The following is a 17,611-nucleotide window of genomic DNA, read 5'->3' as shown; positions in this document are numbered from 1 at the left end:
GAGAAAAAAAATTCTGCCAGTTAAATAAAGCACACCATCAGCTGTAAGATACATACCAATTTCAGAGATTTTAAAAAGCTAAAAAAAAAGTGTTATCTTAAGGTCAATGAAATATGGTTTATAAATAAATTGCCTTGTAAATGCCTTGTAAATAAATTGTTTTTGGAGTTGTTGATTTTGAAACGTCTATGGCATATCCAAGTAAAACATTTAGTAGGCAGTTAAAAATGTGGAGTTACAGCTCATAAGAAAAATGGAGGTTAGAGATACAGAGGTGAAGGTCATCTGTGTGTCAGAATCATAATCCAGAAACAGGTTTGCTAACTGTTGTGGGTTGTGTTTTTAAGTTTTAACAGTCACTCTGAGTCTGTTATTTATACCATCTCATTTTAGTCTGTTCTTTGCCTATCTCTTTATGATGGCATCTGTTGGTAAATCTTAATATTGTCTTTTATTATTCAGGAACACTTATTTTTTTTCTTGAATTTCCACAAGCAAAGATCATTTTCTTTTCTCTCTTCTCTATAAAAACTATGTTGTCTGCCACCATGCAGTCTTCACAAGGGTGCAATTGGAAGTGCTCTTATAAGTCCGATAGTGAAAAGTAGGTCTCCAGGGGAGATAGATGATGTGAAGAAATCTTATCTGTAGACTTTCATGATTTCTCTATTTTTACAGGTCGAGCATGTCTGGTTTGCACCTAGTAAAGCAAGGTCGAGACCGAAAGAAAATAGACTCACAGCGAGATTTCACTGTAGCTTCTCCAGCAGAATTTGTTACTCGTTTTGGTGGGAATAAAGTGATTGAGAAGGTAAGTTATAACCTGCTAAATTATTTTTTCAAAAGCACATGAGATTTAATGCCTAGATTTGTTGTCTAGATTTGCTCAAAACCGATATTTAAATTGAATTTCTGAGACTGCAGAATTATCCTTTCTGCCTCCCTAGCATCCTATTAAATAATTTCACTATTTTCTGTAATATGTATTTACCACTGGCAATTTAGTCATAACTAAGTAAGAAGATGAGGCAGCACCCATAAAGCGCTTTTAGAAAGATCTTGCTGTTTTTATGGGGTTGAGTTGCACTGATCTGAGAGGGTATGAGAAATTGATTAGCTTGTGGGGTGGTGGTGAGGAGGTAACATGTCATAACACTGGGTTTAGAACTAAGGGAATGGAGAGAGTTTCAGAACAGAAGGCTTCAACAAGTTTGATACAGTGTAACCTACTGGGTTCCGCCAGGAATTTGAGATGTTTAGAGGGAATATACCACATGAAATACTTAAAGAGATTACAGGTGTTTTGAAATGTTGTGAGTTAATCTGTGTCACTTTTATCTAAACCATATGGGAGCTGAGAGAATGACTTGGTTGAAATAGCTTGCAGTGATTAAAAGATTAAAGGATGGGGACCTATATTCTCTGTGCTAAAAATGTTGCTTTAGCGGTGCACTCCTGTTAGTCTTCCAGTGAGTAGAGATTACATGTCTCCCAACCTATGTTATCCTCAGGGTGATGATTGCAAGACAGGCAAGGAGGTGAAAGGTTTGTTTAACAGAGAAGTCTCAGGATCATTGATCCTTCTACGCTTTTTCTTGTGACCGTTCTTTCTGGGGCGGTCTGTACAATTCTAAGGCGTTTGGATTCAGCATTTTGGAGAGAGGTGGTGGTTAGTTTAGGCGTTCTTATACATGTTCAGGACTCTGTGCCTTGTTTCACTACAACAGAGAATAGTGCATGACACTACACTGTTGAATCTTCCTCCAGCCTTATTTATATCCATCTTCCTCCTGACGTTTGTTTCTTCTATTCCCTAAAAGTAGGTATGGTAGAATAATTCACAAACTCATAAGATTTGAGTAACTGATTTTCCCCTTCAAGAAATGAAGTTAGAAAGGAGTAAGTTTTAGCTGGCACATACTGAAGTATTTGCTTAGCTAACATCTTAAAATATCCCTTGATCATGTGGGAGTTGGTTCCTAAATGTCTAGACCAACAATGCAAATTCCTAGTTGAAACTCTGGCTTTTCAGAGGAAGATCTACACAAGTGATTTCATCTCTTTTCCTCTGTCTTTGCCTGTCTATTCTACCTCTCTCCAATTCCCATGTTCCCACTCTACCAGGTTCTCATTGCCAACAATGGCATTGCAGCAGTGAAATGCATGCGGTCTATCCGCCGGTGGTCTTATGAGATGTTTCGAAATGAACGTGCAATTCGATTTGTTGTCATGGTCACACCTGAAGACCTGAAAGCCAATGCAGGTAAGTTATGAACATTAAGAAAGCATCATCCTCAAGCATAAAACATTGAATGGCACAGCCTTTAAGGAGAAGAATGTTAACTCAGGGGGATTCCCAAAGCCAAGGATTTCTCTTTTAAAAAGTGTCAATAGTAGGCATAGACAGGATTGTATTATATTTAACCTCAACGTAGACGCCTGTGTTCTAAGTAAAAATAGGTAGAAATTTAACCAAAGTGTCGATATGGGTTTTCAGTGTTATTTGCTAAGCCACATTCTTTAGCATGTGTCAGTAGAAACGTTTGGAAGGAAATGCTATTTACCTTATGAGTTACATTGAATTTTAGAGCATTTTAAGGTTAAGATTGTTTTTTCCCCTCCTCCTGGGAGGGGGAGACCTCTTGGGACCCAAACAGGTTTCACTCTGCAGGCTCTTTGGCATATTCTCTCTGCTTAGATGGTTTTCCATCTGAGAGAGGCAGATAAAGACTATTGGTGTAGCTGAGAGGTCGTGGCTAGTCCTTCCTCTTTATACTTTTTATCACTAAAGTATAATCTCTAAGACAGAGTACCCACAGATAACATTAGCTCTTTATTTTATTTTATTTTTTAAAATTTATTTATTTATTTTTGGCTGCATTGGGTCTTCGTTGCTGCATGCGGGCTTTCTCTAGTTGCAGCGAGCAGGGGCTACTCTTCATTGCGGTGCGTGTGCTTCTCATTGCGGTGGCTTCTCTTGTTGTGGAGCACAGGCTCTAGGCGTGTGGGCTTCAGTAGTTGTGGCACGCGGGCTCAGTAATTGTGGCATGCGGGCTTAGTAGTTGTGGCTCGCAAGCTCTAGAGCGCAGGCTCAGTAGTCGTGGCACATGGGCTTATTTGCTCCATGGCATGTGGGATCTTCCCGGACCAGGGCTCAAACCCATGTCCCCCGTATTGGCAGGCGGATTCTTAACCATTGCATCACCAGGGAAGTCCAACATTAGCTCTTTAAAGGGCTGTCTTTTTAAAGCTATTTTGGTCTTTATATGTACTCTCTATATTGAGACAATGATATTAAGACTATTCCTAAGGAGTAAGGGTTATTATCTTTAGAAATGAAGAAGGCACCAATTTATTGGAAAATAGATGTTATATGAAATCATTTAGATTGACCCTTCAACACCTCTCAGCTGCAGTTTCGTATATGTGAAAGGAAAATCATGTCTATTTTACTGGATAGTTGTAATGATGAAATTGTGTATAATAAATGTAAAGTACCTTGCATGATTTCTTTTTCCTTGTTTCTCCTTGGTGCTCCTATTAATTCATTTATTCATTCACTCAATGAACATGGAGACCCACAGTTTAATAAGATATGATCTTGCTCTAGGAAACAAATAATTTCAATACAATGAGGTAAGTGCTATAATAGAAATATGCACAGGGTACTGTGGAACAGAGATGAGCCATCGTAACTCTGGCCCCTGCTCTTGGGTTAAGGGTTAAGAGGGGTTAACAGGGTTAAGAGAGCTTTCTGAAATGGGTTTTACCTAGCCAAGAATGAGTAAGAGTTAGTGAAGCAATTAGGGGGAAGACAAAGGTATTACAGGCAGAAAGAACATATATGCAAATGTTTGAAGGTGTGACACAGTGGTTTCTGGAAACTGCAAGTGTCTTGTTAAAGTACAAGACATGATCTAGTATTTGTCAAGGATGGTCTTGTTTTTCATGTTAGCACCATCAACAAAGGCAAAATAATAGATAATATAGTAATAAGAGCAAGGTGGGGGTTTTTTTTGGTGGGGAGACAGGTTTGGAGTACATGTGATACAAGGAGATTCTAGAAGTCCTACAAAAAATTGAATATATCCTTCTAGAACTTAGAAATAATGAGAACTAGAGATTAAGAGTGTACATTATCAGCAAATATGTGATAGTTAACACTACCTCCTGAAAGATCAGATAGAAAATGAAGAGAAGAGAGTTAAGGATGAAATTTTATAGAAGGACAAAATTTAGGGATAGACTCAGGAAGATAGGCCCATAAACAGTGTTGAGAAGAAATGGTCAGAGAAACAGAAGAGAAAAGCAATGAGAAAAGAGAACTTCAATAAGGAAGGCTCAAAGGTGTCAGTAGTCCAATAAAATAGGAATCAAAATCTGTCTGGCGATTAGCTAATCATTGGTAACCTTTGCAGAAATAGTTTTGGTGGAACAATGTGAGTATGCAGACTAATACAGGAAGATAAGGAATGAATGGGATGAGACATGGAGACAGCCAATGTGGACAAGTTTTTTGAGAATTTTGGATGAGAAGGGAAAAAGGAAAGGCAGTAACTAAAGAGAAATTTGGGGTCAAGAGATAATTTTTATTTTTCAGAATGGAAGAGACTTAGAAATGTTTCTGAGAGGAAGGAGCCAAGGGCAGGGGTGGGGGCCGGGGGGTAGCAGTACACAAGAGAGCTAGAGGAGATGGAAGGGGATGGGATCATGAGCACCAGTGGACAAAAGTACTCATATCTTTTGACTAAGAAAGTCTATTTCCTGGGGTTTATTCTGAGGAACAAAAATCAGTAATGGGGCAAATACGTTCATACAGGGATATTCATTGCACTGTTATTTAAAATAACAAGAAATGAGGAATAACTTGTGCCCACCATTAGCGATTAGTTACGTAAAATCTGTTGCACCAATTCTATGAAATACCATGCATCCATTAAAAAATATTTTGTGGAGAGGAGCTTCAAGATGGTGGAAGAGTAAGATGTGGAGATCACCTTCCTCTCCACAAATACATCAGAAATACATCTACATATGGAACAACCCCTACAGAACACCTACTGAACGCTGGCAGAAGACCTCAGACCTCCCAGAAGGCAAGAAACTCCCCACGTACCTGGGTAGGGTAAAAGAAAAAAGAATAAACAGAGACAAAAGGATAGGGATGGGACCTGCACCAGTGGGAGGGAGCTGTGGAGCAGGAAAGGTTTCCACACACTAGGAAGCCCCTTTGCGGGCAGAGACTGCGGGTGGCGGAGGGGGAAGCTTCGGAGCCACGGAGGAGAGCACAGCAACAGGGGTGTGGAGGGCACAGTGGAGAGATTCCTGCACAGAGGATCGGTGCCGAGTGGCACTCACCAGCCGGGGAGGCTTGTCTGCCCACCCGCCGGGGCGGGCGGGGCTGGGAGCTGAGGCTTGGGCTTCCAGATCCCAGGGAGAGGACTGTCGGCGTGAACACAGCCTGAAGGGGTTAGTGCACCACGGCTAGCCGGGAGGGAGTCCAGGGAAAGGAACTGCCAAAGAGGCAAGAGACTTTTTCTTCCATCTTTGTTTCCTGGTGTGCGAGGAGAGGGGATTCAGAGCACTGCTTAAAGGAGCTCCAGAGATGGGCGCGAGCCGCGGCTAACATCGCGGACCCTAGAGACGGGCATGAGACGCTAAGGCTGCTGCTGCCGCCACCAAGAAGCCTGTGTGCAAGCACAGGTCACTATCCACACCTCCTCTCCTGGGAGCCTGTGCAGCCCGCCACTGCCAGGGTCCCGTGATCCAGGGACAACTTCCCCAGGAGAACACACGGTGCGCCTCAGGCTACTTCAACGTCATGCCGGCCTCTATGATCATCTCTATAGATGCAGAAAAAGCTTTCAACAAAATTTAACACCGATTTGTGATTAAAAACTCTCCAGAAAGTAGGCATAGAGAGAACTTACCTCAACGTAATAAAGGCCATATATGACAAACCCACAGCCAACATCATTCTCAATGGTGAAAAACTGAAACCATATCCACTAAGATCAGGAACAAGACAAGGTTGCCCACTCTCACCACTATTATTCAACATAGCTTTGGAAGTTTTAGCCACAGCAATCAGAGAAGAAAAAGAAATAAAAGGAATCCAAATCAGAAAAGAAGAAGTAAAGTTGTCACTGTTTGCAGATGACATTATACTATACATAGAGAATGCTAAAGACTCTACCAGAAAACTACTAGAGCTAATCAATGAATTTGGTAAAATAGCAGGAACCAAAATTAATGCACAGAAATCTCTTGCATTCCTATACACTAATGATGAAATATGGGAAAAAGAAATTAAGGAAACGCTCCCATTTACCATTGCAAGAAAAAGAATAAAATAACTAGGAATAAACCTACCTAAGGAGATGAAAGACCTGTACGCAGAAAACTATAAGACACTGATGAAAAAATTAAAGATGATACAAACAGATGGAGAGATATACCATGTTCTTGGATTGGAAGAATCAACATTGTGAAAATGACTATACTACCCAAAGCAATCTACAGATTCACTCCGTATCAAACTACCACTGGCATTTTTCACAGAACTAGAACAAAATATTTCACAATTTGTATGGAAACACAAAAGACCCCAAATAGCCAAAGCAACTTTGAGAAAGAAAAGGGAGCTGGAGGAATCAGGCTCCTGGACTTCAGACTATACTACAAAGATACAGTAATCAAGACAGTATGGTACTGGCACAAAAACAGAAATGTAGATCAATGGAACAGGATAGAAAGCCCAGAGATAAACCCATGCACATATGGTCACCTTGCCTTTGTTAAGGAGGCAAGAATATACAGTGGAGAAAAGACAGCCTCTTCAATAAGTGGTGCTGGGAAAACTGGACAGCTACATGTAAAAAAATTAAATTAGAATATGCCCTAACACCATACACAAAAATAAACTCAAAATGGATTAAAGACCTAAATGTAAGGCCAGACACTATCAAACTCTTAGAGGAAAACATAGGCAGAACACTCTATGACATAAATCACAGCAAGATCCTTTTTGACCCAGCTCCTAGAGAAATGGAAATAAAAACAAAAATAAACAAATGGGACCTAACGAAACTTCAAAGCTTTTGCACAGCAAAGGAAACCATAAACAAGACGAAAAGACAAACCTCAGAATGGGAGAAAATATTTGCAAATGACAAAGGATTAATCTCCAAAATTTACAAGCAGCTCATGCAGCTCAATATCAGAAAAACAGACAACCCAATCCAGAAATGGGCAGAAGACCTAAAAAGACATTTCTCCAAAGAAGATATACAGATTGCCAAAAAACACATGAAAGAATGCTCAAGGGCTTCCCTGGTGGCGCAGTGGTTGAGAGTCCGCCTGTCGATGCAGGGGACGCGGGTTCATGCCCCGGTCCAGGAAGATCCCACATGCTGTGGAGTGGCTGGGCCCGTGAGCCATGGCCACTGAGCCTGCGCATCCGGAGCCTGTGCTCCGCAACGGGAGAGGCCACAACAGTGAGAGGCCCGCGTACCGCAAAAAAAAAAAAAAAAGAATGCTCAACATCATTAATCATTAGAGAAATGCAAATCAAAACTACAATGAGGGCTTCCCTGGTGGCGCAGTGGTTGAGAGTCTGCCTGCCGACGCAGGGGACACAAGTTCGTGCCCCAGTCCGGGAAGATCTCACATGCCGTGGAGCGGCTGGGCCAGTGAGCCATGGCTGCTGAGCCTGCACATCCGGAGCCTGTGCTCTGCAACGGGAGAGGCCACAACAGTGAGAGGCCCACGTACTGCAAAAAAAAAAAAACTACAATGAGATATCATCTCATACCGATCAGAATGGCTGTCATCAAAAAATGTACAAACAATAAATCCTGGAGAGGGTGTGGAGAAAAGGGAACCCTCTTGCACTCTTGGTGGGAATGTAACTTGAGACAGCCACTATGGAGAACAGTATGGAGGTTCCTTAAAAAACTAAAAATAGGGGCTTTCCTGGTGGCGCAGTGGTTGAGAGTCCACCTGCCGATGCAGGGGACACGGGTTTGTGCCCCGGTCCGGGAAGATCCCACGTGCTGTGGAGTGGCTGGGCCCGTGAGCCATGGCCGCTGAGCCTGCGCTTCCGGAGCCTGTGCTCCGCAACGGGAGAGGCTACAACAGTGAGAGGCCCGTGTACCACACACACACACACAAAAACAACTAAAAATAGAACTATCATAAGACCCAGCAACCCCACTACTGGGCATGTACCCTGAGAAAACCATAATTCAAAAAGAGTCATGTACCAAAATGTTCATTGCAGCTCTATTTACAATAAGCAGGACATGGAAGCAACCTAAGTGTCCATCAACAGATGAATGGATAAAGAAGATGTGGCACATATATACAGTGGAATATTACTCAGCCATAAAAAGAATCAAAATTGAGTTATTTGTAGTGAGGTGGATGGACCTAGAGTCTGTCATACAGGGTGAAGTAAGTCACAAAGAGAAAAAACAAAAACCATATGCAAACACATATATATGGAATAAAAAAAAGTGGTCATGAAGAACCTAGGGGCAAGACGGGAATAAAGATGCAGACCTACTAGAGAATGTACTTGAGGATACTGGGAGGGGTAGGGTAAGCTGGGACAAAGTGAGAGAGTGGCATCGACATATATACACTACCAAACTTAAAATAGCTAGTGAGAAGCAGCCGCATAGCACAGGGAAGTCAGCTCGGTGCTTTGTGACCACCTAGAGGGGTGGGATAGGGAGGGTGGGAGGGAGGGAGATACAAGAGGGAAGAGATATGGGGACATATGTATATGTATAACTTATTCACTTTGTTATAAAGCAGAAACTAACACACCATTGTAAAGCAATTATACTCTAATAAAGATGTTAAAAAAATCAATAAAAACATAAAAAAAATTTTGTGGGATAACATTTATTGGTCTGAGTGCATTCTGACAAATTGTTACACTGTTTATCTATTACTGTGTAACAGTATTACCACAAATTTAACAACTTAAAACAATGGACATTTATTACCTCACAGTTTCTGTAGCTGGGTCTTCTGCTTCAGGTTATCACAAGGTTGCCATCAGCATTCAGCTGGGGCTGCAGTCTCATCTGAGGCTTGACTTGGGATGGATGTGTTTTCAGACTAACATGGTTGTTGACACCATTCAGTTTTCTGTTTGGACTGAGGACCTGATTGTGTTGCTGGTTGTTGGCTAGAGACTGCTCTTGGCTCCTTGTCACGTGGACCACCCCAAAATGACTGCCTACTTCTTCAAAGCCATCAAGGGAAAGTGTCCCAGTAAGATTGGCTACATTCTTACCCAGTGTTAGTTTGGAAGTGACATCTCCTCATCTTTGCCATATTCTCTTGGCTAAAAGCAAGTCATAGATTGTGCCCACGCCCAAGGAGAGGGGATAACTTAAGATATGAATACCTGGAGACTTGGGATCATGGGTCTGTCCATCACAATTGCTTAGAAAAAAGTTGGCTGTAAGGAGACTGATAGCATGATATAATAATAGAAAGAAAGTACATTGTGTAGAGTCAGAGAAAAAAAAAAAGGTGTAATGACATATACCAAAACAGCCATCTGGTTACCTCCATGAGTGGTAGTTAAAGACAAGCGATAACCTAGAAAAACATGTGAACAGCAAAGAGTTTCTACCTGTAATATGAGCACAAGACACCCTTCAAAAGAAAATGAACAGAGAACATGAATAGATAGTCCATAAAAGAAGAATTTAAAAGGAACAATAAACACATGAAAAGAGATTCAATTCCAATGATAATCAAAGAAATGCAAACCAAAACAATAATAGATTGCGATTTTTAAAAATTTATAGGACTGGAAAAATTTCAAATTGATAATACCCAGTATAGGTGAGAGTATAGGCAATTTGGCACCCCCATTGCAAGTGAGAGTCTGAAGTGGTTTGGTTAGTATGGGAAGATATCCACAATATATTAAATTGGTTAGCAGTTTATGGTTTCTAGTATATCAAAGCATGAACTGATTATCTCTGAGTCGTGAGACAATGGGTGGTTTTGACTTTTAAATAACAGCACATCCTGATATAGTTTCTAAATTTTTAAATAATCAGCACGCTTTCCCTCATAATCAGAGAGAATGATACACCTGTTTTTATTCTGAACAAACTGTTAGGGCCTCATATCTTACTCTGAGTGGAATTTTTTAAAGAAGGACTTAAAACCCTTAAAAATTAAGAGCACAAGATAAGAAACATAATAAATATGGTGGAGATGGACCTTGAGAAAGTTATTTAACTGCTCCAAGCCATAATTCCCTGTAAGTGGTTGCTAATAATACATGTTATATATGATTCTTGAGGATGAAATGAAATAATATATATAAAGTGCTTAGTACAGTCCCTGCACATTGTAGCTGCTCTGCCACAGTTACTGCCAGAAAAGGAAAAGAGAAACATCAGGTGACAGATTTGAAAGGGGATACTGAGCCAAAAAAAAAAAAAAAAAAAAGTAAGGAGGGAAAAGAAGTTATCTTTTTAAAATATCTTTCCATCCAGGTAAAGGTTTTTCAAGCACTTGATAGACTCCTATAACTAACCTTTCCTGTTTAGCCAGTCTACAGACCCTCCAGACTCTACCCTGTTTCCCCATTCTGTCCCAGCTTTACACCAGGAAAAGGGCTTTCTCAGAATATAGTTCAAGTTAAAGATAAAAGGTGTCACTGAGCTTTTTCTCAGAATATAATAATGGGCCTCTTAAGTGACAGATACATCATCCTTGATATAGGGATCATAAAAACCCTTTGAAAAGGTCACATGGTGAAAAGTTTGAGACCTGCTGTTTTAGTAGTATAAGAGCTCCTAACTATGAGATTACCATTTTTAGTACTGTGACTTAACAAAGAGCCTCCAGATAAATGGTTCTGGGAATTACCCCATTAATACAGTTTGTCCTGTGGTTACGTATGATGGTACCTGTCCTTTACACAGTTTTTGCTCTGCTGTTACGTTTCTGAAAATAAAGCATGTGTTCTCTGTTAATTTGCTTGTGTTTTCAGAATACATTAAGATGGCAGATCATTATGTGCCAGTGCCAGGAGGACCAAACAACAACAACTATGCAAATGTGGAATTAATTCTTGACATTGCTAAAAGGATCCCAGTACAAGTAAGAGAGGCCAGCGTCTCCTCGAAATCCAAATTCAGCCTTTTTTTAAAAAAAAATTTTTCTGGGAGTATAGTTGATTTGCGATGTTGTATTTCTGTTGTACAGCAAAGTGAATCAGTTATACATAAACATCTATCCACTCTTTTTTAGATTCTTTTCCCACAGAGGCCATTACAGGGTATTGAGAAGAGTTTCCTTTGCCAAATTCAGCCGTTTTACAGTTGGGCACAAGGGGATAGCCAGTGAAGAACTTTTAATTTTACATAAAGCATCTTTGTTGAACGTTGGTAAAAGCCTTTATATGGGATATAACAGACAGGGAAAGGAAAGATGGAAAGAATGGAATGAGCCAACATAAAGTATATGTAATCCAAACAAGAGGTTTGTAAGGGTCTTTCAGAGATTATTCTATCCATTTCACCTTCAAACCTCCTAGTAAGTAAAAGTTGCCTGTTTCCAGTGGAATACTTTTAGTCCAGAATATGGTAGAGTAGAAGGAGGTTGTTTCTTCCCTATCACATTGTGTTAAGGAGTTTAGGGTAAGTGTCTTAAAGCCCAAAGAGAAAAAAACTCGGGATTTGTATGGCAGTATAGCCAGTAGATATAAAGGTGGAGTTGGGTGGCCAAAGTAATTCAATCTGTGGAAGAAAACCAACATTTCTACAAGAGGCTCTATAGAGTCTAGTTGAAAGGCTATGAACTGAGTTTCCTAAAGAGCAACAATACTAGCTGGTTCTTAATATCAGTTTCAACCTGTTTTTGACCTCTTCAGAGGTTTTACCACAATGGACTGCTTATTGTTGTTCTGTGAAAAGTTTGCCAAGAATCAGGCATAGAAGCTGAATTAGGCATTAGGCTGCCATGGAGCTATTGTACCTCATGGAGCAGGGCCAGTCTTGGTAGAAAGTAATACAGTTTATCATGTTCTTTTTAGTATGAATTTTAAGAATGAATCATATTGTGTTCCCTTGTAGGCAGTTTGGGCTGGCTGGGGTCATGCTTCTGAGAATCCTAAGCTCCCAGAACTTCTTTTGAAAAATGGCATCGCCTTCATGGGTAAGCCTTTCTGACATACTGTTCCTGCCTTTCTGTTCCTCTCTGTCATTTTGGCACTGGGCTCTTCGTTTTTTATCAGTCAGCAGCTCTCCGAGTAACCCTTTTCTTCATTTCTTTTTCTTTTTTTTTTTTTTTTTAACCCTTCATCATTTCTTACATCTTGCATCTTTTTTGTGTGTGTGTGTGATACGCGGGCCTCTCACTGTTGTGGCCTTTCCCGTTGCGGAGCACAGACTCCGGATGCTCAGGCTCAGCGGCCATGGCTCACGGGCCCAGCTGCTCCGCGGCATGTGGGATCTTCCCAGACTGGGGCACGAACCCGTGTCCCCTGCATCAGCAGGCGGACTCTCAACCACTGCGCCACCAGGGAAGCCCACATCTTGATTGTGTTTTTTGTCCCCAGATTCTTTTCTATGAGATATGGAGGAGGCTCTGATTTCCAGAACACTGGCTTTTAAAAACTTGGCCATTAACGTTAAGAAAACATGTGGAGAAATGACCTATTTTTATATAGAAAAGATAATTGAATACTTAGGATACGCTGGCAGTGTGCCCTTAAATATGAATCATTTCTTTCACATTTAATCATATAGATTATATTCCTATAAGAAAGCTATTTCTTCTGACTTTTCTGCTATCCTATACGGAGAGAAAATTTGAGGTTATATGGCTCAAAGTGTCTCTATCTCTGCAATGATGATTATGCTTTGTAAAGCCTATTAAAGGTAAATCTTCCGTTTGGGTTTCCATAAGACCAAGGAGAGTATAATATTTTAAACTTGAACACCAAAACTTTATTGTCCTTACTTCAGGATATTGGTTAAAAAAAAAAAAAAGAAAGACTTTGTTAATATGGTAAAGTTGGATCATGACAGATGATAAAATCAGAGTTACATTTGTCAGGAATTTAATTCAGCATATATTTATATATATTGAATTCTCCCTGAATGCAAAAATTTACCACATTAGGTTCTATGAAGGGTACAAAGATGAGCCAAACCATAGTAGTCCCCATAATCAAGTTTCTGATGTTGATGATATGTGCTGTAGGGGATACAAGACAAATACAAAAATAATTATATGGAAGACAAAATACATGTGACAGAAACGAGGCGAAAATGTTACAGTCAGGGTTCTTTCCTTGTCTTGTTTTCAGGTCCTCCAAGCCAGGCCATGTGGGCTTTGGGGGATAAGATTGCATCTTCCATAGTGGCTCAAACTGCAGGTATCCCAACTCTTCCATGGAGTGGCAGTGGTAAGAAATTATTTGTTTGTATCTTGAAGTGTAGAAAAGCTCGGTAGAATATTTGGGACTGTGGCCTTGGGGCTTAAGCCTGCTTTAAAATGTGTTGGATATTTGACAGAAATAGAATATACATTAATTAATGGTATCTTGTATCTCCTGGCTTAATTGTTGTACCTGTGATTTTATCTTGTCTTAAGAATGTAAATTTTGTACCAGGTATGTAGATGCTAAATTGTAATGTAAATGATCTTGGGACTTAATTTGGAGAAACTCTGAGAAAACTCATCTGGTTCTGTGGATTCAGATCTACTCTGGGTAGGCTAGAATCTTCCTCAGAGATGGACTTCTTAGATGGAATAGGCCTTTGAACCTGCCTGGGAGGTGACTGGAATCACTAAGAAAAAACTAAAACCCACCTACTCAGATGCTTGCCTGCCAGTATTCATTCTTTCTCTTTCTTTCTTCCTTCCTTCCTTTCTTCCTTTCTCCCTTTCTCCCTTTCTCTCTTTCTCTCTCTCTCCCTCCCTCCCTTCCTTCCTTCTTCCTTCTTTCTTTCTTTCTTCCTTCCTTCCTTCCTTCCTTCCTTTCTGTCTCTTTCTGTTTATTTAATCTTTATTTTAAAAATTTTATATTGGAGTATAGTTGATTAAAATGTTGTGTTAGTTTCAGGTGTACAGCAAAGTGATTCAGTTATGCATATACATGTATCTGTTCTTTTTTTAATACATTTATTTATTTTATTTATTTATTTTTGGCTGCGTTGGGTCTTCATTGCTGCACACGGGCTTTCTCTAGTTGCGGCGAGTGCGGGGTTACTCTCCGTTGCGGTGTGCAGGCTTCTCATCGCGGTGGCTTCTCCTGCTGTGGAACACAGTCTCTAGGCGCGCGGGCTTCAGTAGTTGTGGTACATGAGCTCAGTAGCTGTGGCTCACGGGCTTAGTTGTTCTGCGGCATGTGGGATTTTCCCGGACCAGAGATCGAACCTGTGTCCCTTGCATTGGCAGGCGGATTCTTAATCATTGTGCCACCAGAAAAGTCCCTCTATTCTTTTTTGCCAGTGTTTTCTTGATTTGAGCCCACAGTCTATTGATGGTTTGTTTTGCTTGTTTAATACCATTCAACCTCTCATTTGCCCTTGATGCAGAAAAATGAGGTCCATAATCAACCTTTCTTTTAGACATGCAGAAGGATGAATTTTTTGTAAAAATGATTTATTCTTGACGAATCCCTTGAAGAGTGCGTTGTGAATTATTATAGCTGATAACAATATGAACTTCTGTTTTTTGGTACTGAAGCACAGAGAGCAAACATACACTAAAACCTCTTCCGAATAGGAACTACCATTGTCTTGAGTCAGAACAGATGTGAACTCTTGTTACTCTGGCTCTCCAGGGGGATTGCAATATCCTCTCCAGACCGGCTGGGTCAAACAGTTTAAAATAAAACATTGAATTTGTTCTTGTTTGAGTGGAGAGGCTATACCATTCCCTTTGTGGCTGAGTACAGGGACATTCAGGGAGTATGGAATCATGACTCTGCTGAGGCCAATAAAACCGCCATTTTCATTTCCAAGAGCTCATAAAGATTGAATTATTTCTCAGACCTCTGGCCCTGAAGCAGCCCTGAACACACACATCGAAGGTATTTTGCCTGCTGAGTTTATGTGAGAAGTCTGACGTGCTTTTTTTGTTCGTTTGTTTTGTCTTGTATGTCCTTGCATTTTTTTAAATTGCTACTTGTTAGCTCTCTTGGCTTTCTCCAGCAACAGAACCCAAGTGGCCAGGTGTTGCTATAGATAAATCCTGCTAACTCCAAGGACTGATCAGGGTTTTATGGTATCCTTCTTTCTCCCATCTACCCTCAATTTTGGATAAATATGATAGCATTTTAAAGAAGGTACTGGTGGTCCAGTGGTTAGGATTCGGCACGTTCACTGCCATGGGCCTGCGTTTAATCTCTGGTTGGGAAACTTAAGATCCTGCAAGCCATGTGGCACTGCCAAAGAAACAGTGGGGGGAAGTAAAGAAGGTATAAGCAGAAAACTGACAAAAACAGAAGCTTTTGTAGCTGCTTTTAAGTCACTGTTATCTATTGCAGGTCTTTGTGTGGACTGGCACGAAAATGATTTTTCAAAACGTATTTTAAATGTTCCTCAGGAACTATATGAAAAAGGTTGTGTGAAGGATGTGGATGACGGGCTGAAGGTAAGTTACTAACTCTAGGGAGTGATGTTTTTCAACGGACCACTTACAGTCCCAAATACAGGAATTTGGAGCCTGGTTCATGATATACACCCATGATGGCATTAGGGTTGTAAGACCAGGAGGTATAGTTTATAGAATGAGGAAGTGACCTACGTTTCACAAAAATAATTTAAATTTGTTTTGAAGCAAGCCGTTCACCTGGACAGAACATTTCTTAGGTGGTTAAATCAGAGCTTTAAGGAGGTTCTGATTCTATTCTCTACCACCTGTTAGTATTTGTGTGCATGCAGGGGGAGTTGGGGGCAAACAACACTTTTTGCCCTACTTGAGTTCAGAACCAAGAAGCCGGGCAGAGAGGGATCAAAATGTCAGCTTTATTATGAATAGAGATGATGGTGAAAACGGTTTAAGTGTGTAGCAACAGTCAGATTCGTAAACTGAATGTCAGTTAAGCAGGCTCGCTCACTGGTTACTGGTGGTGTGCATAACCACAGAGGCAGAGCTTTTGCCATTCAGTTTATTGTATGACTGAGAGCTGGCAAAGAGCATATGTTCTGTGTATGGGCTGATCCCAAAGGGGAAAAGGCTGAGCTATACATGCTCAGTTTCTCCTTCCAAACTGACCAATCACAGAATTCATTCTTTTTCCCTTGAGGAGGAGTGAGGGAGGGAGCTGATAGAGGCTGAAACTATTACTCTAATTATTGTCTGTCCATGTAGAAACATGAACCCAAGCAAAAGGAGGTCGGCTCTCTAACATTACTTTTTCTTTCTTCATAGTTCTCTCCAGTTTGTTCCCCTTTCACTTTTTAATTAGTTGGAAGTGTCAGCTATGCCTCCAAGGAGATAATGAAAGAGACTATATTTTAGAAAAACACACTACTCTTGTTTGACTTGTATGTTATAAATTCAGGAGGAACACTGAATGCTCAACTAATTTTGCTCTGTTGTTTGCATTTCAAGTTAAGCATCCTGTAATCTCCTTAATAAGAAGAATTAATATTTCTAATTGAATTGCTAATGCTATGTTTTATTTGATATAATTTGCAAACGAGTAGAAGCCCTTTGTAGGAAATTAGCTATTTTGCTTATCAGTTAAAATTCCTTTTTTTCCTGGTTATAAACAAAATTTTCTGGTAGAAAATTTGGAAAGTAAGAAAAGAGATGATAAAACCCATAAGCCCAGCATCCAAAGATAAGTCTTGTTAACATATTCATATATTTTCTTCCAGCCTTTTTTGATTCATATAATGATAATCTTTATTAGTAGATTCCCATAACTATAATTATTATGATAATTGTAAAATTAGGGTCTTACTATATACATTGTTTTTGTAATCCTAGGTTTTTTTCTACCTATACATAAGCATTTTCCTCGTGGCATTAAAATTCTTCTAAAATATTTTAAATGGATGACCTGTGCCTAGAGCTTTTATATATTTTTAAAAGGCCTGCCTTTTTCTTATATCATGTGGGCTATGTATTTATTATTATTATTTTTTGGCTGCGTTTTGTCTTCGTTGCTGCTCACGGGCTTTCTCTAGTTGTAGCGAGCGGGGTCCACTCTTCGTTGTGGTGCATGGGCTTCTCACTGCGGTATCTTCTCTTGTTGCGGAGCCCGGGCTCTAGGTGCATGGGCTTCAGTAGTTGTGGCACACGGGCTCAGTAGTTGTGGCTCGCGGGCTCTAGAGTGCAGGCTCAGTAGTTGTGGCACACGGGCTGAGTTGTTCTGTGGCATGTGGAATCTTCCCAGACCAGGGCTCGAACCTGTGTCCCCTGCATTGGCAGGCAGATCCTTAACCATTGTGCCACCAGGGAAGCCCCCCCTATTTTTTTTTAAGTCTTTCTCACAACTGTGGCTGTTTCTTCATTTATCACCCAGTGATTGAGTTCATCATGCTAATTTTGTTTATAAGCATAGAAGTGAATAGTTAAGAGAGTTGAGAAGAGATGGGACTGTGAG

General features: G+C 40.4%; 1 protein-coding gene across 13 annotated transcripts in view; it reads left to right on the top strand.

Moving 5' to 3' along the window:
* Window positions 1-17,611, top strand: part of ACACA (acetyl-CoA carboxylase alpha) — a 277,855-nt gene that overhangs the window by 49,292 nt on the left and 210,952 nt on the right. For all 13 annotated transcript variants that reach the window (XM_073797821.1, XM_073797819.1, XM_073797818.1 and 10 more), the window contains 6 exons: window positions 679-811; window positions 2,125-2,263; window positions 11,033-11,142; window positions 12,117-12,198; window positions 13,355-13,453; window positions 15,542-15,648. In XM_073797821.1, coding sequence (XP_073653922.1) covers window positions 679-811; window positions 2,125-2,263; window positions 11,033-11,142; window positions 12,117-12,198; window positions 13,355-13,453; window positions 15,542-15,648 — 670 coding nt within the window. The remainder of the gene's footprint in view (window positions 1-678; window positions 812-2,124; window positions 2,264-11,032; window positions 11,143-12,116; window positions 12,199-13,354; window positions 13,454-15,541; window positions 15,649-17,611) is intronic.

Source organism: Tursiops truncatus, chromosome 20 (assembly GCF_011762595.2).
Source record: "Tursiops truncatus isolate mTurTru1 chromosome 20, mTurTru1.mat.Y, whole genome shotgun sequence".
NCBI classification, from domain to species: Eukaryota; Metazoa; Chordata; class Mammalia; order Artiodactyla; family Delphinidae; genus Tursiops; species Tursiops truncatus.
This window is presented reverse-complemented; position numbering and strand designations above follow the sequence as displayed.